At 41.1% G+C, this 25,461-nt stretch overlaps 1 protein-coding gene and 1 long non-coding RNA gene across 5 annotated transcripts in view; one reads left to right on the top strand and one right to left on the bottom strand.

Moving 5' to 3' along the window:
• The window catches only part of LOC130606139 (uncharacterized), a 30,116-nt gene extending 10,617 nt beyond the window's left edge, over positions 1-19,499 (top strand). Inside the window, exons 2-3 of the long non-coding RNA XR_008973870.1 lie at positions 16,023-16,067; positions 19,277-19,499. This is a non-coding gene — a long non-coding RNA (uncharacterized LOC130606139). The remainder of the gene's footprint in view (positions 1-16,022; positions 16,068-19,276) is intronic.
• AFF3 (ALF transcription elongation factor 3) overlaps positions 7,774-25,461 on the bottom strand; it is a 322,024-nt gene continuing 304,336 nt past the window's right edge. For 3 of the 4 annotated variants that reach the window (XM_057422167.1, XM_057422168.1, XM_057422169.1), the window contains 7 exons: positions 25,259-25,322; positions 22,141-22,277; positions 20,344-20,415; positions 17,860-17,953; positions 13,733-13,782; positions 13,388-13,602; positions 7,774-12,053 (listed from right to left, as the gene is read on the bottom strand). In XM_057422167.1, coding sequence (XP_057278150.1) covers positions 11,932-12,053; positions 13,388-13,602; positions 13,733-13,782; positions 17,860-17,953; positions 20,344-20,415; positions 22,141-22,277; positions 25,259-25,322 — 754 coding nt within the window. In that variant the 3' untranslated portion in view covers positions 7,774-11,931. Of the gene's footprint in view, positions 12,054-13,387; positions 13,603-13,732; positions 13,783-17,859; positions 17,954-20,343; positions 20,416-22,140; positions 22,278-23,004; positions 23,628-25,258; positions 25,323-25,461 lie in introns of those variants that run through there. The other variant, XM_057422170.1, reaches the window with a different exon arrangement.

Below are 25,461 nucleotides of genomic sequence, written 5' to 3'. Positions count from 1 at the left end.
AATACTGTACACATACTTTCCTCAAATTAAAATCAGGAACTCTCCAAAAATGCAAAGTTTTTCCATATTTTCTTTCTCTTGTTTCAGCACACATATTCCATCCTTAGGCTTTGAGTTTTCTTTTTTTCTGTTTGGCTTTGTAGTTGGCTTTGGTACCATTCAAAGTGAAGCCATGGGGCAGAATTTTTAGCAAATAGCAGTTCAAGAGCTGTGGTCAATTCTTCATTGCTCTGAGTCTTTAAATAAAGATTGGGCGCCTTAATAAAAGGTTAGGCTTCTCTTCATCAGGTTATTAGCCTTTCATAAAGGAATCCCTTGATGAAATATTATGGCCTGTGTTTTCCAGGGAAATAAGACTAGATCATTGTAATGGGCCCCCCAGGTCTTTAGCTAATTGGTGCCTGATTTCTTTCCTGACCTTGAATTACTCTGAGAAGAGGAGGTTTTTGAGGAATGAAGTAAAATTCTGTGTGGATATTTTGCAGGATTACCAGCAATCCACTAAAGTGTTCAGGGAGAGAGGCAGTGCTGGAGCAGGCAGGTCCAACCTGGCAGGAGTTAATGCAGCTGTGTGTGGTGTGCAGGACTGAACCAGCGCTGGTGTGGGAGATAGCAGTGGGCTCATTCTGAACCTTGGTGGTCTTAGAAACGCAGCTCCACGTAACTGTCTCTCTGGTACCCTCTGGTGCATGCCAGCTCCTTAGCTGCTGCAGGCAATGCCTGGGGAAGCTGTCTCCATCCTTTGATGATGGCAGTGTCTGGGAGAACATTCATTGCCTGTTCTCCTGTCCCAGCAGGAGACTTCTGTCAGTTATGAGAAGCAGCAATGTCTGATGTGTGCCCATCATGAACTGTGGCAGAGTTGGTGATAAGCCAGAGTTTATTCCTGAAATACATTTCCTGCCCTCAGTAGCAAAAGCTCTCCATTTGTGTGCTTCAATATGCAATGGTTACTGTCCATTAAAGGTTTGTGTTTATGTAAGGAGATCACAAAAGCACAGAACATTTCTTCTGGCCTGACCCTGAGATGTTCAGCCAGTACCTGCCCTGGCTGTCAGATGCTGCTTGGGAAAATGTGATTCCCTAGGTAAGAAGTAGGAAAGCATACAGCTCCAGGCTCCCTGGGTATTGATCAAGCAAAAAAGAGCCACCAGAAGCTGCCTTTTGCAAAATGGTCATGTTATCATAACAGCATTTGGAATAAGTACTGGAATAAGTACTTCTGAGAGATGGCAATCCTGTGTGGGAAGGAGCTGCAGGTTTTGGGAAATAATTGGTGAACAATATGTGCATTTGTGTATGTGTAGACAGGGAAGGGCAGGATGGAGGGTGACTTGGTACTTGTATTTTTTGTGGTTTCATCATAATACTGACCTAAAAATTGTGAACTGCTGCTCTGCGACTGCTGAGATCACAGCTCTCTTGCCACTGCTTACAGCTGTTACCAGTCTTAAGGTCCAGGGTCTTGTCTTCTGCATCGAAATAGAAGTTTGGAATTGTTATGTGCTCATCCTGTGCCTCACTGAAAAGTAGCAGTGACTCTGTTCTCCTCTCTTCAGAGAGCTACCTCTTCTCATATCTGTGGTTCAGTATAAGACACCCCAGTTAAATCTGATCCCTTGTTAAAGACATCTGCTTTAATGAGCTAGTCTTTCCTCCTTCCTTCTATGAAGGTTTCACATGAGTCCACCTGTGAAGGAGGTGTGGAGAAGGGTAGGTGGCCCAGTCAGGAGCACAGGGGACTGTGATCAGACCCAAAAGCCGTAACAGAAAACCAGGCAATTATTTTCCCTCAGAAAAAGGTTTAAGAGACAGATGAGGCGTAATTGAGACAGAAGGATGTTGATTTCATGGTTTATTGTCACATTAAAAAAGTAATCTTACTGATGAATTAATATTTGCTTTTTAATATAAAAGTGCTTATTCTTACAAATCCTTAAGGCTCATTCTGTTACATTACAGTAGGATTTTTCACCATCCCAGAAACTGTGCTACATGAGTTTTATATGAACTGTGGACATAGCGAAATCTCCAAACAGTAAAACAAGTCATTAATAATTTCATTGCCTTTGTACGCATGAACCTGTTTAGTTGTGTAACATAATTTAACAGGAAAACAAACAAAAGCAAAATTTTCTTGTATTTTCTAGTTTGACTCAGTACTGATCCTCAAAGGTTTCTACTTTACTTGAGAGAATGGAACAAATACAGTTGGGTTTGAATCTCAATTTTTCACTCGTACAGCAGAAAGGAAGGTGTGAGACAGAGTTACAGATGTAGCATTTACCCTATGTTTCTTACTAAAGAGAGAAGGAATGACTACAAAGCACAAGTATTGTTCATACATGATGTATTTATTTTTGTAATGTCCCTATGTTGTACTTTTACTTAGGTAAGGCTTCCACTGAAGCCAAAGTGAGTTTTGCCTGAGGGAGGAATAAGATCAGGGCTCTCACGGGGAACACTTAGGTTAAGTAGTTTATTACTTATTTGTCTCACAATGAAAGGACAAAGTAGGTGAAAGTTACTAAAGCTCTTGTTTGTATTGATCACAAGTGGAATATCACTGCTGGCATATACTATGATACACAGATAAAGGTATACCATATTTAATTTTAATCATACTCGGAGCTATAGTAGTTGGATGGGCAGTGAATTTGCTATTTCTACTTAAATTTTAAACATCTGTTTACTGTAAAGACCAATTATTTCCAGTAATTGAGTCAAAATGCAGTAGCTAAAAAAATACCTAATGCAAAAGATAAAAATAATTTAAAGTATTCTGGAGCAAGGTGGGAAATGCTAACCAATCTAATAAATAAGGCAGTTTAAAGCATTTGTGGCTGCTACTGTGATTTATTTACATACTTTACAGCATAAATTACTGTACAGAATACTCTGTTTATTAACCTGTGTAAACAATATTGCCTGCTGTATGGGGACGTATTGTGGGATTATGGTTGGTGGAAAGATAAACTGCTGTAGCATTGGCTGGGTACTGGAGGCCTCGGGTAGCGCATCCTTGGAAAGAAACATGAGAGGTACTTTATGAGCTGCAAAGAAACCCATCCTGACTCGAATAATTTAACAGAAAACCTGCTGATGTTTCTTGCTATAAATGAAACATGGAAATGAATCTCTGCGGTTTGTTACAAAAATAATTCTGGTCATAAGCTGATCTTTGTGTACCTCATCTGGACAGGAACCCTCGTTTAGAAGTTTGCTGCTTGAAGATGGGAGGTGGGGAAGAGTTGCAACATGCAAGTGTCTCACTGTGCGCTATCTGCACTGCCAACACACCCAGCAGGAGCATGGTCGGTGGCCCCACACTGTGACCACTGCATTGCCTTTTTAGCCCCTGGTCCTATGCATAGCATGGGAAATACGGAGGGAATCAGGACTACTACGATTCTTGCAACTGGCTGGAGGAGTAATGACAAATTAAAGCATTTTGTTATTTTGTCCGCCCTGTGCTGTCTTCCCCACCTGTTTGTTTCCCTCACCCATCCGCAGCGTGGTTTGGTTTTGCTTCTGTGTGTTGGTAACTCTGTCTCTGTAAGGATGCCTACTGCAACATGGTCCAGGTTTCCATTAATAATATGCCCAGGAATATAGGCCGTAAGTGGTAAGTGTGTGTGTGTGTAGCCATGATTTGTTACACCTATCGTCTCCATCTGCCATGGTCAGCATGGAGTGATATCCCTGCACAGAAGGACCAGAGTTAGACTTGGTCTGCCTGGAGAGCAGCTCTCACGCCACTTGGCTCCTTTGCCTTGGCTCCTGCCTTTCCTGTTGCTGCCCACAGAAAGAGACAGACTACCATTGGTTCCACAAGCACACCTTGATCTGGCTGCTCTGAAGCTCTCAACACAACACTGCTCATCCTGCCTCCACCGACAGCCAAGGATGATGCCTAGGCCAGCCCTAGGAGCTGCTATGGGACTGCTGGTCTGCAGGCAGGCCGTGAGCTTTAGGTGGCCCTGGGTGGCCTACAGGCTGTTCATTGTGAATAAAATTGCCGCTTTCATGTAATGAATTGAAAAATGCTGTTGAATTTCCATAAAAAAGGGTAATATTGGCATAATGTGGGCTCCCAGCCAAGCTCATCTCCTTTGCCATGTACAGAAAAACTGCTTCTTCTATTTAAAGGAAGCCAGCTCTACTACCAGACAACATACAGAAAATGTGCCTGTGAGCGTTTAGTACTCTGTAAAATATATTGTCTTGATATTTCAGTAATCTTACCAGAAGAAAGGCGCATGTCCTTGAGGAACTATGTACTTCTTTGCAGTGAGTTAGGGAGTGAGCAAGAGGTGTTCCAAGTCTAAAATGTATACTTTAAACATCTCAGAAATAAGTGTACTTAACTGCATACCTATTTTCCTGCATATCTGCTCCCTCCCAACGTGACCTCAGCCCCCCTCCCATCCTACATCAGTGCACCTAAGGTGTTTACCAATTTCAGCAGGTACCCTTGCTAGCAAGAGATATGACTGTAAACCTGGGATAGGATTTATATACTGCTATATCTGAGCTCATCACCTAAATTCCCTTTGTAGACAGTACACAGAAACGAGCATTTCCAGGGTGTGATTCATTGTGCTTATTATGTACAGTACAAGATGTACTGTACACAAATTCTGTGTTTAAATCAGGACATTTTTATCTCTCCCATTCTACCTTTCCTTGCTCTTTATCCCCAGTGAATTGTTATGAGGCTGATTGTGTGTCCTCAAGTGGCTTAAAAAAGGTCCTTGCACAGGTGTGAGACCATCAGTTCCTGCTGGTTCTACTGCAGGGCTGCAGAGCAGCAATGCTCATTCAGGCAGATCAGCAACACAATGTCAGGGAATGGTGCTGGGCCAGGAAATGCTGCTGTAACCCCTCCAGCTACACTGCTGTTTCACACAGGGTATGTGAGTCACCAGCGCTAAAGGCTTTCACTCCCCAGATTGCTGGTCTCTCCCATCCGCCTTCCAATGCAGAGAAGAACTCGGGTGCAAGTTGTGCATGGAGTCACCAGCACTCACTCTCTCTTCTGAGGAGGGAACTCTGTTTCTAGGACTAATGGGAGAAGGTGGATGCCAGTCCCACAGGTGGGGTGGAAATGAGAAGAAAACAGATCCTGAGCTGCTCAGAGAAGCTCTGCGCTTCCCTCCATCTCTTTTCCAGTGAGGAATTTCAGCTCTAATTTCTCCTGTATGTCACAAGCACAGGCTGGGAGATGGGGTTGCAGGAAGAGCTGGCTGTGGGACCAGGAAGGCAAAATGAAAGGCTAAGGAGATAAAAAAATAATTACTGCAACGATTATGACACTCGTTAGCTATGTGTTATTTGCTGAGGAAAACCAGAAGTCCCCAACTTCCTATACTGCACCTTAGCAAGTGGAAGATGGACTTGTTTGTTGTGGGTGAAGGCAAACTGCCAAAGGGCCTTGATGTCCAGAAAGACTTGAGGAAAGGACCCATGTGAACCTCAAGAAGTTCAACAAGGCTAAGTGCAAGGTCCTGCACTGGGGTTGGGCGAAGCCTCAATAGCAATACAGATTATAAGGGTGAGAATTCCGTATCTAAGAATGCCAAGTGGAGAAAAGGGTAACTAGTGCTAAGGATTTGTTAGTATTGCCTGAATAACATGAACAGCAGTAGAAACATTTTGATTTGACTGGTGGTCAGTCCTTGGTGCTCTATTGACGTCTAGAGGTAAGGTGTCAGAACAGAGCTGACAGTTTGACCAAGGATGCTGACTAATGATGGTGTGATTTGGGAAGGTAACTCCCTGAACACTCCCTGTGTTCCCAACATACTGACTTCCCAACTCAGTTCCTGGTACCACGTATCACACTTAGACACATATTTTGCTATGATAGAGACATTTTCTTAGTTTCATTAAGCGACTGGTCCTCTTTGCAATGTACCATTCTAAAAGAAAATTAAATCCATTGATTTAAAGTTATTTGAAACTGGATGTGGAATAACAAATTATTTGAATACTTCTGAGGCTGTTACGAGAAACACACTTGGTACAACTGGGGAAGCAAATTTCTTTCACAGAAATACAAAGTGGCTCAAAGACATAAAAGGATTGAAGTGCTGTGTAGCTATCATCTGTAGGATGGCTACACAGCACCTGGTTAACCTATGCTGTTTGTGCTATATACTACAGTGATTCTTGCTCTCTACTAGGATCAAAGCTATTCTCTGGGAATGGCAATTTCACCTAGGCTGTGACTCCCCTTAGTGCTAAGCACAAGTTTTATATACTCTGGTGCTTACAATAAGAGCCTACATGGTGTTTAAGGATTTTGAGGGTCGTGTAGCTCTGGACTCAGGGGTGAAATTCATCTAGTGTACTTAGCAGTTTTTCCCACAGCTCTTCTGCAGCACTTTCCTTCTGAGGATACAAAGTGATTTGCAAACATTAATTAATTCTTCTAAAGCCCTATGAGGCAGATAAGTGTTAAGTATCCCTGTGTTAGTTCATATGAGAAACATGAAACCTGAGTGCCTTATGATCCATGCTGTTTTCTATATGTACTCTCAAAAAGGAATATGTGCCTTGGGACAGAGGAAATCCCCATTTTTTCATCATTCTGTTGTTTTCCTTGGACCCTTCTAAAAGGGCAGCAGGGATGAGACTAGGATTCGAGCTGCAGAGATCGAAGAAAAGAGGGAGCCTTGCTGTATTTGCTGCTGGTTTTGTAGGGGAAAGCCAGGACCTTTATGCAACCTGTGGATTACTTGCTCCGTGCTCCAGCACTCTATTTGAAAGGTAGCTTGGGCTGCTGAAGTAGGAAACACCCCTAAAAGTGCAGGCATACTTGCAGGCTACCAGGAGCAATAGAACCAGACAGCAAGTGGAGGCAGAGGAATTACTGGAATAAACAGCCCTATCTGAATGCCACCTGCATCGCTGAGGAAAACTATAGACTTCTGGAAGAACAGTGGAGCCTTGGATGCTCCAAATCTTAGTGGTTTTCCTTTATGGAGCTTTAGTAAGGTAAGAACAATCAGGGCCTAAACTGCCTTTCCCAGATTGTTAATTAACCTTAAGAACAATTTACAGCATGGCCACTCTGCTGTTATGTTCCTATAATGTGGGAAATGGAGCCTTTGATTTCTTGAAGGCAAATGACAGCTTTATGAGAAACACTGAAGTAGCCAAATTTTCATGCTAACAGTACAGACATTGTTCTCCAGCTTCCAAGACAGACTAGATATAAGATCATCCAAATGCTTTTCTGAATGCATTCTGACAAAATTATCTACGGTTACATGCCTTCCCAGCCGCTGGTGCACAGCGCATAAGCTAATGTAACAATTATAATTATGGTCGTGATCAGACCTACAAGGCCTTTTTAAGACATGAAAATCAGACTAATTCTCTAGTTTCAAACACAATGAGTTCAAATATGTGATGTAAATGCTAACAAAAAGATACCAAATGAAAGGCATGTTAGGTCTGCACCAGCCAAACTTCTGTTGTTATCTTAACAAGTCCATATTCTTCAGGCATTGTTTGTATTTCTATTGTACCAGGAGATTTATTCTTTAGTTTGAGGAGTCTCCCTGAATGGGGGAGGGAAACGTTGCTATTGCTGTGAAAAAGAAACATCTTTTTCTGACGTATTTAGCATTAAGAGGATTATATAAAGGCAAGGCATGTCACAGAAGGAGATGTTCTTAATACAGCTTTTACCATGAACCCATGACCCTCCAGAAAATTTAGGAGAGTTAAAAAACCTATTGCTTTGTCAATCTTTCAATTTTTAAAAAAAAATCTTCTTGTAAAAAGATCAAGGGATTGATCTACTGTTATTTACATAAAATTCAACCTTTCCTGCTTAAAATCATGAATCATTTAATGTCACATCTGCAGGGTATCTGAGGCAGATGCCATTAATGCAAGTAATTTCACAAATTCCAATTTCATTTGGATTAAAACCTACAACTAAGTCAGTGAATAGAATATACTGTACATGCATTAAGGCTGGTGACTACTAAAATCTCTTGGGTAGATAAACTAAGCAGAGATTAGCCAGGTCTAAGTAAATATGTCCTCACCTAGGGAAAAAAAGATATCCTGACATTTCAGGGATGCAGATTTGAATCAGTAGCCATGAAAAATGGTTGAATATTTGTATTACAAAAGAGATACTGTGGCACAGTCACAAAGGTGCATTTCTTATAAATTAATTAGCCACACAAATTATTTCAATAACAGCTACTGAGGTGATATGGCTCCTCAGTGATGAGTACTTGATGATCAGTGGTAGGCACTAGTAATATCCTTCATGCTGAGTGACTTTTATCACTATTTAGATTTACAGTATATACATATGTGTTTGTATCTACACTTAGGGCTTGATCTTCTTAATCTCCTTTACCTAAAGTCATCTGTTCACTATAATCTTCCTTTGGAGCCCTGTGATATTTGGATAAAAGAAATAGGCATACAAGGGGTGGGTGTATCCTGCCATGTGACAGGGAGTTCTATGCTTGGCTTTTGTTTGCACTTGAACCTCTACATATGCTTTGTTCTTACCTGTCAATCATGGTATACTATAAATGATTAGGGCCAAGGGGTCGGTATGGTCTTGCTGTCTGTGAGGATGCTATAGGCTGCCCTGTATTTGTTGCATCCACTTGCAATACATGGTTCCTTTGAATCCATTCCCATTGCTTTACCAGCACTTCTGTTTGCTTCTGTTTGTAAGCAAACCTCTCCCTTTAGGCATAGTCCTTTTGGATTTGTACAGAATGACTTCTTACTTTCCCAGAATGAACCTGAACATTGCTATGGTGTAAAGGAGCCTGCATGGTCCTGGACTTCTACAACAGATTTGAATGAGCCATTGTCTTTCATGGAACTCCAGAGGACGACAGTCACCTCTGGTCACATCCAGGACACACAGAACACTTTTGACTCGTGTTGAAGTGCCTAAGACTATTCATCTTCTTAAGACAGAGCATATGCTTAACTGGACCAGACCTAAAAGCCACATGCACTTCTCTAGACCAGGCCGTAAAAAGATGAAATTAAGTATTCCATGTCACCATGCTACATTCAGTCATACAAATGGCAGCAACCATATACAGAAAGTAGTCTGCACAAAAGAGTATTCTAAATAACCTCACCAAAATAGTATAGCTGCAGGAAACCCTATGGAGAGGAAGCCAAAACTTCTAATCCATTTATATGTCTAGTTGGTTTAAATGGCTGCTATTTCATCCTGTTATATATACCACCAGAAGTTAAGGCTCAGTGTGCTCATCAGACAACACAGATGATGCCAGCACAAAAACTGAAACCCAGTGTGTTTTTCCATGGAAGCGATGGACATTTTAACTGGAATAATTCAATGTAAGAGCAATGTACAAGAAAAAACAGTCATCTACAAGAGATCCTTACTACTTGGAAATGTTACAACAGGACAGCATTAATTCTTGCATTTCTCTGAAGTTTCTTGACATATTGCATCCATACAAAGAGTTCATTGCGTTTTAAGAAAAATATCCCAATCTTAGTAAAATAAACATGCTTCAAAGTTCCATATTTGCAACTCAAATGCCACATGTGCAATAAAACTAAACTCCATTTAAGGCAAGTAATATATGTCACTTCTAAAATTTCTCAACATTAAATAGCAGTAAGGGCTCCCAACCCCCCAGACTCATCTGAAGATAAACATCATAGGCACCGTCAAAGAAAACAGAAGTTAATCTAACTGGAATTTCACTTTCCTGATCTGAGGAGAAATCCCAAAGTACCTTCATATGGTATCGAAGCAGCTGATGGAATTTGTTGCTGCTAGTGTAGTAAGTCTCTACAGACTTCCACAGCTGGAGATCAGGCAAGTGATAAACTGAAAGGCACCGATCAAGTTCTCCATGATAGTTGTGACCAAACGGATTGTGTTCTTTTTGGGGTGGGTAACAGCCAGAGTTCAGAGTGACAGGACTTGGGGGATGTTTGTTTTGTAATTTAAAGGCAGGTCCGTGTTCACTCTTAAAGCCAGACAGTGTAACACTCAAATCTGTGCTAAGAGGTGGCCACAGCCTGAGCTCAGTACTTCAGTTAGGGGGAAGTATCTGAGCACCAGTGGACACATAAATATCAGCCCAGCCTGGCTTGGGGCAGAGCAATTCCTAGTAGCTAGCTGCTGAGCTGCCTCAAAGAATGGGGTGAGTGCTCCGAGTCTGAGCAGTAGCTGGAGTTATGGTACATGGGGCTCAATGTGCTCTCAAGCCTGCTCTTTACCACGAGGTACAGCCAGCCTGTTACCAAAGACGTTTAGCTCAGAAAACGTGCTGCAGGGCTTGGTACTTTTTTTTCTCAAAATGCAGCTCTTCAAAAATGGGGGAGGAAAAAAAAAGGCAGCAAAGACCGCTCAACCAGCAATCAATTGTATCTTCTATTGAGAGAGTCTTTTGTACTCACATTTCCTTAATATGTAAGTAAATTAGATTAGGAAACAACAACCAAAGGGTCCAACCAGTGACTTGGACAAGAACAGATCGTTGAAAGTCACCAGAGCTGCTCAACTGAGTAAAGGCTGCAAATCCAATTGCAAAAAAAATATATATTTTTTAAATGTACAGAATTTATTTTTTAAAGTACAGAAAACTAAATCTGTGAAAACGACTGAAAATGAACAAAAATGTACTGAATGCAAGCACAGTTGAGATGAACTGGCCTTGACCTCAGCTGACCCAAATTAAACTCCAATTATTGTGGGATTAATTCTGGCATGAAAAACACAGCCTGTCAACAGGAACTGAAAACATCCCATAAATCAAGAAACATTAAAGCCTAGTTGAGTATTATGCATGAAGAGTGAGAGGATTATGATAGGAAACAGTTCTTAGCCTGACAAGCAGCAAACTCAGCTTCCCAGATAAAGGAAATAGCATGTAATGCTCTCATACAGCCTGGAAGAAAATGCTGCAAGCTTCTGCTAGATGAAGAAAGGTATGAAAGTAAATATCTGTGGGATGAAGCCTTCCCAGGCAAAGCCAACAACTGTTACAGATATCTCTCTGTCTCTCTGAGTGTATGTAGCTAAATTAACACATTTTCTTTACTAAGTGGATTGCAGTTTGCCATATTTTTTCATTTATCTGTTTACTGTCAGTAACAGAATGCAATTTTCCACCATCTCTTCAAAGCTTTAGCTGTCAGTATATCTGTTTTCAGGCTTTTTGCTTGATCCTGTAGGTTATACTGTTGGTGAGGATCTGAACAAGAGGTAAAGTTATTTAAAAAGACAGGAGATAAAGAAACGCATGCAATTTGTTGAAACTTATTGCACATGAAAGAATGCCATCTTTCTCCAACTTAATGCAAGCTACACAACTCCGCTGTGTGCCCCAGTGGAGAAGTAACAGAGAAATGACACATTAAGATTGAAGCTGCTGTGATGTGTCCATGCTCGCAGGATAACTTCTCCACGTCTATGATTTGCCCTCACTCATTCCAGTTCAGGAAAGCCCTTGTTTATGTGCTTAAGCTCTGCTGAAGTCAGTGGGATTTCAGTGCAAGCTTAAAGTTAGGAATCTATTGACAGCTTTCCTGAATAGGGATCTGTGCTTATTGCACTTGGTTTAATCAACCCATGAGATTTTGGCATCTGAGTTTTTCAATACAAGAATAGAAAGGGTATGCTTTGTGCATTAAGATCAGTTCTTTCTAGTATTTCTAGTGTATGAAAATGTTTGGAGAGCAATACAGAACAATTCATTCTGAAGTGGCATCATATATTGTACATATGTACACATACATGTCTACACCCAGAAAAATTTTACTCAGTATTGAAGAAAGAGTCACCTTTGTTTGGATCAATGCTGTGGTTGACTGTATCTGTAGCACAGTGTCCAGAATAACTGAATTATCCATGAAAGGTATACCGTCCATGTGAATGGCACACAGTCATTATGACAAGTGAGCACTATTCCGCACCCAGTGAAGTCCTTGTTGAGTGTACTGAACTAAATGCTCCATACTGCTGTGCAAGGTGATAGGTCCCATCAATGCATCCAAGTCGTTAAAAAAATCTACAGGGGAAGAAAAGATTCAGCATCAGAAGAGTGAAACTGCATTTACTACTTGTCACCCTTTAATAGATTTTATTCTCTTGCAAATTGAGCCAAGCTGAACATTTCATAGGAATGAAAGTTTAGTGCTAGCAAGATTAATTTTAAAGCCCTATGGTTCATGATGTTACAGGCTGATGCACAACAATTTTCTTTTTAAAGAGCCAAGCAGTGAATTCTTCAGCTTTGCTTTTCATTAATTTCCACTGAGTCTTGATAAAGCAAACAGATGCTGGGCAAGATTTATTTGGAGATTAGGGACAGCTAAATCAAAAAGTCTACACACAAAAGTCTGTCTATACATATGCTAGATATTTAAGCTACCATATCAGAGTAATAGAGGCCTGTGCAACATGGTCAGCCCAGCCTAAAGAATAAATTGGCTAACTAGCCACTAGGGGCTTAATTCAGTTGCCTACTTTGAGATGCTCCCAGGCAGTTGATAACAACCCGAACAGGCAAATCTTACACAGGAGACTTCAGCAGTGGGAGTGTAGGTAAGGATACCTCAGATAATGGCATTTGGCAGCTATGGTTAAAAACTGAATTGTATTCCTGTCTCCCTTTCAGGGTGAATTGGGCAGCCCTCTGAACTCTGCTGACTGTATTGACCAAAGCTCCATCAACTGCAATGAGAGATTTGCCCACTTGCCCCAACTCATATATACACACCTACATTTAGGGGTCTTCATTTGAATCCTGGCAATGTCACTGCCTTAAATACACAATTTAGCCTGAAAACCAAGCAATACTTTGCCATCAAGTCAGATGTTGAGGCATTTGCTCATGGAAACCAGTTCAGCTGAGAGAAGTTTACTCTTAAGAGGGAACGAGGTGCCTCGTTCCCATCTGTGTCTGCTTGGATGGGGGGAGGGTTAGGGGCTGCTCACTCCTTCTGCAGAAGGGAAGTATGTTCCTACTTTTTGACATGGAGTGGCTAAACACATGCCATCCAGCTCCACAACTTTGGGAGGAAGGAAGCTGCCTTGCCTGCCACAAACCTCTCTCTCCAGAGTGACACAGATGGCAGTGAATGCTACCCACAGCTATGTCTGTGACCTGTCTGTCACCAGTCCTGACCAGCCAAATAAAGAAAAAAAAAAACCTAGTGGGATAGTGAGACAGCTATCAAAATTGCCTTTTGGGGCTGTTTTGATCAAACTATGAGCAGACTGAAGAAAAAAGTCACCTCTGCAGTCTTACTTTGCAGACAGGATTCCTATCAAAATAATTACTTTCCTGATCAAAATCATGTGACAGTCTTCTAGACTAGTCCATTGCCTTGACTCACTCACCTCTGTTTTCCTTGGCCAGGTTGTCAGCCATCTCCCAGTAGTCATAGCTGTGCAGGATGCTGTTGGTGATGCTGACATGGTTGGCAGCCATCTGATGAATACGCTGTGGTATGCTGACGATAGGAGATGGGGAAGGGGCCCCTGTGCTCCCCTGGGATCCTACAGAGCTGACTGGAGAAGGGCTAGGGGACATGGGTGATGGTGTTCCTGTGCTCCTGGAAACAGACATTAATACAGTTACTTAAAAGGTGTTGGGATTAAAACCGTGAGAATATCAGAACATACTGCAGGTAAGAAAATATTATTTCTGACTGCCAATCTAATGTATGTTTCTGTGCGACTTACTTTCCACTGGCACCCCAAGGAGATGGGTTCTGGGCAGCTTTTGATGAATTCTGTAAAGGAAAAAGTAATTCAGAAGGTAGATAGTTTATATAAGACTATGAAATGAATTACATTAAACAGTATAAAAGTAAAGAAATGAAAGAAAAAATTGTGCAAGTACAAGTATTTAAGTCTCATGATGCAATAAACCAGCTCAGCCTGGTTTGGTGTTATGATGAAGCAGTGCTACAGCACTGACTCAGATCACAGTCTATTAAACACCCTGGCATGGGGACTGATGAAGAAAACATGTTAGTTGAAATGAAAACTTTTCACAGAAATCCTGGGAGTTCAGAAGAAAGTGCTGCTAGGACTTTTTTTGAGGTTTAGGCTGGAATTTCTTGTGATAGAGAAAGCCAGAAGGATTTCCTCCTACTCTCCTGTCCTCAAAGACAAATGTCATTCCCCTATGTCATTCCCCTAGGACCTGCAAGACTGTGCAGGACTGCCTGGCTGACCACAGGGATGTGAATCTGAGACTTCTTCAGCTCAGGTGGGTGTTTTAACCACCAGGCTCAAGAATCTTTCTCACGATTGCTCCTCTTGGAGCTGTTCCTCTTTGTCTGAATACAGCAGCATTCACAGTGTCAGAGAGACTGCCTTTGTACACTGCTGTTTTTTCTAGCTGAAGAAAGTTCTCAACAAACCCCCCAAAGGGGACATTAGATTTAGTGTAATCTCTTGTGTATTTGCAGTCATTAAGACTCTCACTGGTACAGTGTGCTTAGGCTAAAGAACGTCATTGCCTGGGGAGAGACTACCTTGTATAAGCACTACATTTACAGAGCAGAAATTCAGGTGTCTGCGATAATGGAAATTATTTTAGTAGTTAGTGTGCAGGAGCTGGTGGGAATTTTCTGGCAGGTTCCTGCCCATTTGACCTGTGGGAAAACTCTTCTCCTCTCCCAAATGCAGTGACCGATTTAATCCTGGGCCTGTGAGAAAGAAGGATGTAGAAAATAGAAGTCTAAGAAACAAAACTTTTCTAGTCCATTCCATCCATAGCCTCATATTCAGGAATGGCCAGTCTCTGTTTCTGCAGAGGAAAGTGACCTCCTCACACTCTCCCCTGAAACCATACATGCAGATAACTGTGTGCTTGCTTTCCTTCTTGACAGCCACGGGAGATGAAGTGAAGTTCTGCACCTTGAGAACTTGATATTTGTTTAAATGCAAGACTGCAGGTGTTGCAAGCTGCAGGAGCTACAAGGATTAACAGCACTACAAAAACTCTTGTGTCCCATCTATGGCTTACTAAGGAAAAATGATAAACCAGGGGCTTCAGAGCTTCACACATTTCAAGGCCAGGAGTAATCCCTCAGGACACTCAGTCTGCAATTTGCCTTTCCCACCAATCGTGGAACTTTTACGAGAAGCTAAATGACATTTAGAATTTATTCTATTTTATTCTTTTTGAAAAGGATAGCTAGTCATATAGAAATCCTAAGACACTATTAATCTTTCTTTCCCTCCTGTGTCCTGCTCTGATGTTTCATAGGCCTCACAGTTAGAAAAACAGATTCTGTTTCAGGGTTTTAGGATTGAATTTTCTTACCTTCAGTGCTAGCTTTTGGATTTTGTTGATCCAATGTCAGCAAACTGCACATTGCCTGGTATTATCAGCTCTGTTTCCCTGTACACAATGATCACACCCTCTCTTAACCTGTTCTGCAGTAAGCTCCACACATCTCCTTAGCACCTCTTCTAAAAGTTTGTTTTCTCAGTTTCGATGTGTCTTCTGAACTGCTGCTTGTGTTCCTACACTGTTCATGTGCACACTGGCATTGGCTGCATTTTAGCAGGGATCACATCAGTGCTGTGTGTGCCCTGGCATTCTTCCTGCATTTTAACCTGGGCCTTCTCCATCCCAGGTAACTGGTATGAAAAATAACCTTTAAAGTGTCCCGTGTCCCACACGGGTTCTTCCTTCAATGGGTTTTCCTTTTTTTTAATTTTTTTTTTTTTTAATTTTATTTTCTTGGCAGGAAGGGTTAAGGTGTGAAAAGGAAAGTTCTCATTTACCATCCTAAATAGAACCAACCTGGGAATCTGAGGATTTGCTCCTCTTACAGAAAAACTACCGGCCTTTGTCTTTCTAGTGTAATGGAAACCAAGTATATGTTATTTATTTCCAGAGTTGGAGGCCCAATAATACAAAACTCGAAGTGGAGTCAAGGGTACTTCAGCTGTAAATGTAAATCAGCCTCTGCCTTCCTGTACAACTTACCACACCTTTTTTCTCATGTTTTAGGTACGTTGCTCCAGCTTCCTCTCAGTTCTGCACCAGAAGGCTGGGGTAAGGATTCTAAAGAGTGTAATGTTGTAAGGGGCCATCTCTTACCCCACTTTGCTTATTGCTTTCCCTTCTCTTGGTTTCTTTATGCTCTCTAATATGTCTGGCCCCAGAACATCTGTGGCTTCTTTTTAATTGTCTGCTGCATTATCAATTATTTTTTTTAATAATGGAAAGAAAATACTTAAAGGGAGATTTAAATAATATTTTTTCCTTTTCTAAAAGAAAACTGTGTATAATTTTCCCTGCAAATGTGTGTGACAAGGCTTAAAATCTTTCTTTGATTGATAATATATGTGGAAGTTCTTAATGCAGACAGCATTTCACATCACTTGGTTTAGAAAGCTTTTAGATACCAAATACAAAATGAGTGGAGAATTGGCTTGTTTTCCACTGAAAATTACAGCAAATGGATTTTTTTCCCCATTTTTACTTTCAAAGGTGAGAATACTTTCTAATGTGAAACTGCACTATCATTATATCAGCATGAGTTCTGCAAAAAAAACCAAGCTCATCTTGGCTGTAGCAAAGTGTAAGTCCATTTTGTGTTTGCTGTGAAACAGTTTGTCTGTCTGCTAGTATGAGACATTTTACATGGTTGAGAGCCTGACCATTCTGTTCTTAATCCAGGTATTCTCTGAACTGGTGAAGAAGAATAAAGTACTGTAATAGGCACATATTTCTTCCCCCTGAAATCAAGGCATTGTTAGAGAAACATAACTTGTTGAATTATATATTGCTAAATTTTTAGAAGCAATTACAGTGACTTCAATTTCAGTTTCACAATAACAGATCTGTCAATTTCTTTCACTGTCTTCATGTGTTCAGAATCTGCTCATGAGCATTTGTGCTTGTATTTGAAATTTTTTTATTAACAAAATGTCAAAGGATGGATGCTTTTCATTTCAAGGTACCTCTCTCTGTAATAAAACCCCAAGAGATAATCCCTTTGTTCAAAGACAAATGGCTGCACAGAAGGTCCCCCAAAACAATTTGCCTTAAAGCACTTGCATGTTCATATTACTATTTTTTTTATTATTTAGAGAGATAAAGGTTTGTAGATCAAGTGCTGGATGGACTGGCTGCTAGGTGAACTCTACCTGAAAGCTTTTGTTCTTGAGATACTTTCCAGGGAAAAGTTGCCTGCCAAATACAATGTATTAAAATATTTCAAGTGACTTCTTGTCTTACTGAAAATAACCAGGGTTTGTACATGGCAGAGTAGAAAATGGAAGCAGTAGCAGGTGAAGCAAGCAGTGTCATGTCAAGTACATGGCAGGTGGTTTGGCTGCCCTCTGATGCTTTCGTGCAACTCCCACTGAAGTCATGTGGGCCATTTGCCAGTTCCACGAGTAAGAGCATGTCCCACTGCACTCTCTTACCTATCAGTTCTGCTAAGTGGAAGCCCTGCAGCTGAGGACTGATCTAGATCGAAGTCTTCAACTCACAGGTCTAGTGAGAAGTGTAATACTGGAGGGGATTCTTGGAAAACCTGTAAACCTAATCATAATGGAGCTGGATGGCACTAGACAATTGACCAAGAATAACCTGAAAATACCCGTTTGTTAGTACAATGAATCTCTCATCCTCATGAAGGGACACAGTGTGTATTTTGCAAAGAGGGGCCCTTGTGAAGACAACAGAACTGAAGAGACATCAGGCATTGCAGTGGGAGTCTATGGTAAAACTCCACTGACTTCACAGGGGAAGAACTAAGCCCAGCACACTGTTGAAGTAAGATGCCATATTTCCTATAATGGCACACTGATTTAAAAACATGCCAGAAAGAATATACCTTGAAATACTCAATAAGCGCTTTCGAATACTTGACTGCATGGTCTTTCTTGAGTCGGAACATCCTCCAGTACAGAAGGGCCAGGCAGCGGTAACTAAAACAAAAGGGAGAGCAGAAGGTAAAGCATGCCCCTTGAACAGAAACCCCAATTAATTATCTTAAAGTCTCAACCTAACGCGGAGTGGAATGCTGAAAGCTCTTTGCTGATGAATTTTATCACCATTTGTTTACAGTACTTCACACTTTGCCATGGATTCAGGAGCAAGGCTAGGTATTACAGCTAGGGCAGATCACATTGACAAAGGCTACTAGTAAGGTACTAAACTAACTGTTCTCAGAAGGGTTTGCAGGTTTGGGTTCCCAGGCCTTGACTCTTAAGTCTGCACACTTGACCAGAGGCCTCTCCTGTCAAAAGGTCATTACAGGCCTAGAACCCAACATATGCATTTTTAAAAGATTCTTTTTTGTAAGTGCAAAGGCAGCCTTTTTGGGTATCTTCTCCTGGGAGTTTATCACAATAGCCTGGAACTTGTATAATGAACTAGAGTTATAACAGGTGTATTTTGTGTACATCCACAGTCTCTTCCAGCAGCTGGAGATAGCTGGGAAACAGGGAAACCTCAGACCTGCCCCAGATTTCACTGGCCAAGCTCCTCTGTGGGAAACCATAATGGAGACTGTGTTGGAGCCTGGAAGCTATTCCTAGGCCACCTGCTGGATTTGTTCCTCAGAGGAAAGCAGCAGTGGGCTGAAAAAACTCTATGTGCTGTACTGGAACTATCCTGCCCCTGTGCACCTCGTTAGTCTGCAGAGTGCCACACACCTTTAAAGCTATGTAATTAAATGAGAGTAATAGCTATTAACTATAATTATACATCACTATAACTGATAATCAGCATTCAGGACACACAAACTCTTTTCTTTGCTACTGGCTTTAGGTGTACTGGTTTATTTTCTGAATCGAGAATCACCACCGCCTCTTCCCAGCAAGCTTTTTGATCGATGAGTGTGGGATTGCCCCGCAGTAACACAGCTTTCGCAGAAAATATCTGACATGTTTTGGTTTTCCTTTGGCAGCGGAGGACTTATTTTGAAAGTTGTATTTAGTCTTGGAGTTAACCTGAAGCACCAGAAGGTGCCTTGAGTTTGGAAGCTCAGAGAAAAATCCACCTTCCCGTGCCCAGGAGCTGCCCAAACCTCAGCGAACCCATCGAATTAGCAAAATGGCTCATGGAAAAAGTCCCAGGCAGGGTTTTTCTCAGCCTCCTGCTGTCAGCAGAAGGTGAATTTCTGCCTTTGGCCGCTGGAGGGCAGTCTCTCCCCAGGAGAAGCGGAGCTGCTTGGCAGCCTGGGAGCTGCCAGTGGATGCGGTGGCCTCGCAGCCACCACCATAACTCTCACTCTGTCACCTTCACAGGTACAGCACATATGCAAATGGTGTCAGCTCATCTGCTGCCTGGCAGACGGTGAGTTAAGATTGCTATTCATCGCCCAGCGAAGGCACCGTCTGCTTTCCCCCTCGCTGACCTTTCTGCTGAAACAGATGCAGCGGCTCCGTGAATTTGGATGTGGCTCTGCACATACCGAGGCACTCCGGCAGCTCTCAGCAACCCTTTGTAATACCGCTTTATTTTATTTTTTACCATTCTTTAGTAATTTTCCCACCTAAGTGTCTTTAAAGCAATTGCCATTAGCGCGTTCTGTGCTCCTCCCAACAGCACAGCAAACCAGTGACAAAGAAAGGGCATTTAAAGAATAAATGCATCTCTGAATATTTTATTCTTTCAAATACAAACGATTAATTAGGAGCCCTTATTTATGGAGGCTAAAGATGCACCTGATTTGGGTTTTTAACAGATGGTTAATAGATGTTAAAAACACACTTGCTGATTGTAAATGTCCACTTACTGAGAATCAGTAACCATGTAATAGGTATTTTATGTATTAACCACATAGATATTAAATTAAAATTTGATTTTAATAACATTTTAGTGTTTTACTAGCAATCAGCAACCATCCTATAGCATCTAAGGTGCGTGCTTATATATCTAGAAATCTCAATTTAGAGGGTAATCCAAAAGGCTTAATTAACACCATCGCTGTATCTCCCTTCATATAATATAAACATAATTTATGATTATTGAGCCTAAAATGTCAGTCACAAAAGAAATGACTGAGCTATTGGTACAAAAATACATCACTCATAAAAACAACAAACCATCAGGCATTTAAAAGTTAATTATGCTGACATACCATAGCTGACCTGTCACAGTCAATAAGTACGAATTGCTTATTTACAGAGACAGCGTACAGACTTGATACAGTGTGATACAAGGGCTGGACATTCCCGGAGCAGAAAGTATTCTCTTAATTTCAATAAACAACATAATCCTATCTGGCTGTGTCCAGCATGAAAATCAGAGATTTTCAAGAACCGGCTCACTGCAGAAAAGAAGCCTTTTGAGGAAATCTTGATTTACTAACCATAATGCTGCCAGCTGTTTGTCTTCTGGCGTGGCGTTGGAGCCTGAGTGGGTTTTTAGTCTTACTGCATACCTTAAACAAAAGGAAAAAAGCCAATGTGAGTTAACTGAGACAGCTTTATATTACTGATCAGAGAGCTAAGCTGCCCAATGTCATCTAATCTGCTCCCGTGTACATATTTGCTCAAGTTACTAGACACGCATGTGCTTTTTCTGCTCATGTTTCAGAGATATTTTGCCTCCCTCTGCTCTTTAAACAGCAGTAACTCCCTTGAACACCCATCAGTGCAGAGTGGAGCCTAGATGGTGAGATGATGCTGTCCTACCAAAATAACCTCTTCTGCTGTGGAGACCCAGTTACACAGAGTTCATGCAGAAAGGTTTTCACAACGTTTGAATGCAGACAGCCTGCCTTGAAGCTGGTGCTGCCCTCACCCTGCCAGTTCTGAGCATGTCTACCAGATTTGCTCCTCCAAGCAGAGCACAGCAGAGGAGAACATGTGGCTCAGAGCTATTTTTGCTCATATGACATTACATTCAAATTCTATAAATATTAAACACCCACAGAGGTAGCACTGCTGTTTCAAGAGTGTATGTGCCATGCAATCACAAATCAGTTTCTGGAAATCTCAGCTTCCAGCTGAATACCTGAACAATGGACAAGGTTAGGACAACACACAGTACTTCTGGGCTCGCTTCCAGAAAAATACCTGTCCCCCACAATTAGCTGCTTGTGTTTTTTCTTATCTTTACTTTCAATATCTTTGCAAAGAGTTGGTATGAACATCTTGTTTCAACAGGCATACCTAGCAAAGCACTTATTTTTCTGAGCTGCAGCAAGTAACATCAACAGAAAATCACACTACAACACAACCACAGCTACACACATTATTGAAAGCTATGGATCTGCAAACAAAATTAGTTTCCAGAGTTAGGACCATATATTTACTATCATGAGAAAAGATGGGGCAGAGAAAGAAAGAACTTTCTGCCTTCTGAAAATAAAAAGGAAAGAATTGCAGAGATGGGGTGTGCTATTCTCTTACTGAAAAAAAAAATAATTTGATTTTGTTAAATAACCTTCCAGTCAGAAAGCTGGCCTGACAGTGCAGCTTTCTCTGCTACTGTGGCTGAGTTTGTTCTCTTGTGGAGACGGTCACTCAGCTGCTGGGATGATTTTGACCTTTGTTTTTTCTACCGACACTGTCAATAATGACTATTTAGTACCAGCTATAATGGAGAAATAGACTTAGGAGACAAATTTTCTTCATAGGAACTGTGGGTGGGACTCAATTCTACTGTCCTGTTTGGAGAGTCATGAAGGTGACTAAGTGTAGGGGCAGCTTTAGTGTGAGCTGGACAGCTTTTGGGACTCCACTGGCTACAATAGGAGCATATGCACCAAATGGACCTTGAGTGTCCAATTTCCTATCACTGTTCAGGTAATCTTTCAACTGCAGTCTTAAATACATTGCAACATTTTGCAAACTACCACTCCATGGCAATGTTTTGGTGTTATGTGTTATTATTTTTCCCTTTTGAGTAGCAAAACTTGCATCATGAAGCTTTTGAAATAATTTGCAACCTAAGTAATATGAAAAGCTTTGGCGTTCATTTGGATGTATTTTGTTTTGGTTTTCACTATACACGCTTTCCTGATTTAATATCAATCACAGATAATACATACACATTACATCCCACCTGGGAGGACCTCACTTCTCCCCTCTTCCTGTATCTAAGGAAGTATGTGATAATGTAGATGAGCATGTTTGCACAGAGTAACCTCCTCCCTTCCTACCTGATGAGTTCAACTGTTTCTGAATACATTGTATAAGGGGATTTAGATTCCATTGGGCCTTGTTCCATTGCATTTCCACACTCAATAAATGATAGTGCTGCTTCTGCATAATTCAGTGCCTTTCCAAACTTTTCCACCTAGAGGGAAAAAACAAGGACACAGAGAAATAGTGTAATCATCAAGATATGGTTACATTTGATGGCATTTTCACAACATGAATTGTTGGTACATCTTCAGATTCACAAATTTTCCTATGAGAAACTTAAAATCCATCACACGGTATGCATCAGTGAAAATCATAAGATACAGAAAGTAGAACTAGAAAAGGCTACAAGATGTTATTATGCCCACACTCTTGCACCTAACAAAGGATCAACTCTGCCTAGGACATTCCTGACGATGTTTGTCAAGGCTTTTCCAGTGCTGGAAATTCCATCCTCAGGCTTTTTGTTTCAGCTTTCATTAAAAAGCATTTCACATATCTTTGAAAATGTAGATTTTCATCATCAGTGAGCAAAGAAAGTGCACATCAGTGAACTAAGAGAACGAGAATTAAATACTTAAATACTGCTAACTCTTACTCAAAGGCTTATCTCTGTTCTCATGTCTTTTTTATCCCTACCATTGTCAGCCCTGTTTGACCACACTCTCCTCTTTCAGGATTTTCCTTTCTAAATCCTCCTCCTCTTTCAGGGGCTGCTTTGCTCCTGCAGCTTCTTATGCCATCCTCCTTCTTTATTTAAGTCATCCTGCCCATTTCTTTATTTTCCTCCTTCTTTATTTATGCCATTCTGCCCCATTTCTTTATTTTCATTACTACTTTAACTCAGTTTGTGTGTATTTGCATACTTGTATGGATGTACATGCATATAAGTCCTCAATGACGGTGTGTATGTAAATGTGCACATAATGTTCATATGTGTACACTTACATACCACTTAATCTGCTCTCAGAATTTCATTTTTTATGTGGATAGAGATGAATCATACTAATACCTCTCTGTCCTGCTTTCTTTTTCCTTCAGTCAGAACTCCTGCGGTACATAAAGCCCATTAATGGACTGGATGCATTTGGTTGAAATCTGATGCACACAGTGAAAGGTTAATGGACCTTATTCTTTTCCAAGGGATAAAGATTTTAAATAGCAACTTCGGAATGGCACACTGGCTTCAATCTATTTTAGGTTCTTATATGACTCCCATTGCGATCATACTGGAGAACTTCACAAACTTTTTATTATATTTCTCTCCCTGACGCTCTTGTGCGGGTGGAAGTGCTATTATCCCAATTTCACAGACGGGGGACTAAGGAGCAGAGAGGCTTAGAGTAATTTTCAGGCTGTGCACTCTAAGTGCCTGTGTTAGGTACTGCAGTGCCAAAGTAGGAAGTATCAGACCTAGCAAAGTGATTCAAAGTGCCTGGAGGCACATTGACAATATGGCATTTCCTCCAGGATCCCTACAGAGTCAAGGAGTGAAAGGAAGTACCTGAAAAGGGAGATTCACATGGTGAGTAAGGTGCTGGTCCACTGTGTAGAGAAGCTGAGTGTGAAGGGTATTTCAATCACCTAATACTGATGTGAGACTATTTAAACTGTGCCTAAGACACTTTTATGCAGGAAACTTGTGGCAGAGTAGAGAATAATTCTTGCATCTCCCGTTTCTGGGAGTCTACCATAAAAACATTCCTCTTCAGGCTAAGAATTTCCTTTGCATATTAAGTGATCTTTTCCATTCTGTTTAAAGCAACACACTAAAATGCACCATTTGTACTTCTCCACAATATTTTCTGATTTAAGACTCACTTTAGAGTAATATGGAACTGAATAAACCATGGAAATTTGTGCTAATAAACTCAGGTAGAGTGTAAAACTTAGTGTCCTAAATTAAGGGCTTGCTTCTGCTGCCTTGGCCTTTTTACATTCTGCACAGCTGAGGAAAAGAGGTGAAGAAGCAGAGGTTCTGAGCTACTTCTTTCCTGCTCCTGTGACAACAAAGTGTCTGTCTGTCAGCAAATCTGCCCCCACCTGGAAGATGATAGCCATATCAATGCAGGGTCCCACTCCATATATTGCATCTGCCATCCCAGAGGCTGAATGTTTTTAAGGCTTTGCTAACTTATTTCTAGCACTGGACAAACGTAGCCTGGGAGAAAGCTGAGAGATGGCAAAGGGAGCTGTCCTGGAGCACTGTGTACTTTGTTGCATCCCTTTGTCATAGAATCACAGAAGGGTTTGGGTTGGAAAGAACCTTAAAGATCATGTAGTTCCCACCCCCCTGCCATGGGCAGGGACACTTTCCACTAGACCAGGTTGCTCAAAGCCCCGGCCAGCCTGGCCTTGAACACTGCCAGGGATGGGGCAGCCACAGTTTCTCTGGGCACCCTGTGCCAGGGTCTCACCACCCTCATAGTGAATAATTTCTTCCTTATATCTGATCTAAATCTCTCCTCTTTCACTTTAAAGCCATTCCCCCTTGTCCTATCACATGCCCTTGTAAAAAGGCCCTCTCCATTTGTTTCAAAAGAGAAGCATCTCTTTAGTGCTCCATATAATCTCAGATTCCCCCTTTTCCTACCAGCTACAATTTTAGACAGGTCAAAGCCAGGGCCAAGAATCTGTTGCAACAGTCCTTTGTGTGCAAGGTGTTCCTCTAGGGTTATACAGATCCCTTGTGTGCTTCTGATTATGTTGGGAAATGTCTGCCATGTAACCAGGATTCTTTTGACACCCAAGTGCCAAACCTCTTTAAAAGAAGCAAAAATACCTCAGCCACCAGACCAAATTTGGGGATACAATTATAGCACCTAGCCAGCTATTTAAACTGGGGAAACAGGTATGTGTATCCCTTACGCAGCCTCCATTGCTACAGTTACTAATTAAAGCAAAGGAATAAATGGGAAGTTTTATTTATCCAGGCCTTTATCTCAGTAAGTCATTATTTGTTAAGTCATAGTTTATTGGGCTATGAACATTTGATTATATAAACATTTCTTAATTTAACAAGCCTAGCCATCCTTATAATAGATTTTATAATTACCCCAGCAATACTGCACTGATGAAGAAACTGCATTACAAAAATAATTTGGAGCAACATAACTGGAAAGAAAATGTTCTCACCATTGCATCTGCTTTATGCTTCTTCCGTTTAGCTTCCTGCATAAAGTAATCTGCATTGCGTGGCCTACCAGAGGAAAATAAGAAGACATTTTATTATTTTCTGAAGTGCAGAATATTTTAAAGTTATTTCCCCCTTATTTTAAACCTGATTTTCAAACATTTTTTTTATGAAGAAAATACACTTATCATATAACCATGCATCT

The sequence above is a fragment of the Pezoporus wallicus genome, unplaced genomic scaffold (assembly GCF_028554395.1).
Source record: "Pezoporus wallicus isolate ANWC-B61680 ecotype Strahan unplaced genomic scaffold, APGP_CSIRO_Pwel_v1 contig_5785, whole genome shotgun sequence".
NCBI lineage: Eukaryota > Metazoa > Chordata > Aves > Psittaciformes > Psittacidae > Pezoporus > Pezoporus wallicus.
Note: the sequence above shows the minus strand (reverse complement) of the source record. Positions and strands in the feature narration are given on the sequence as shown.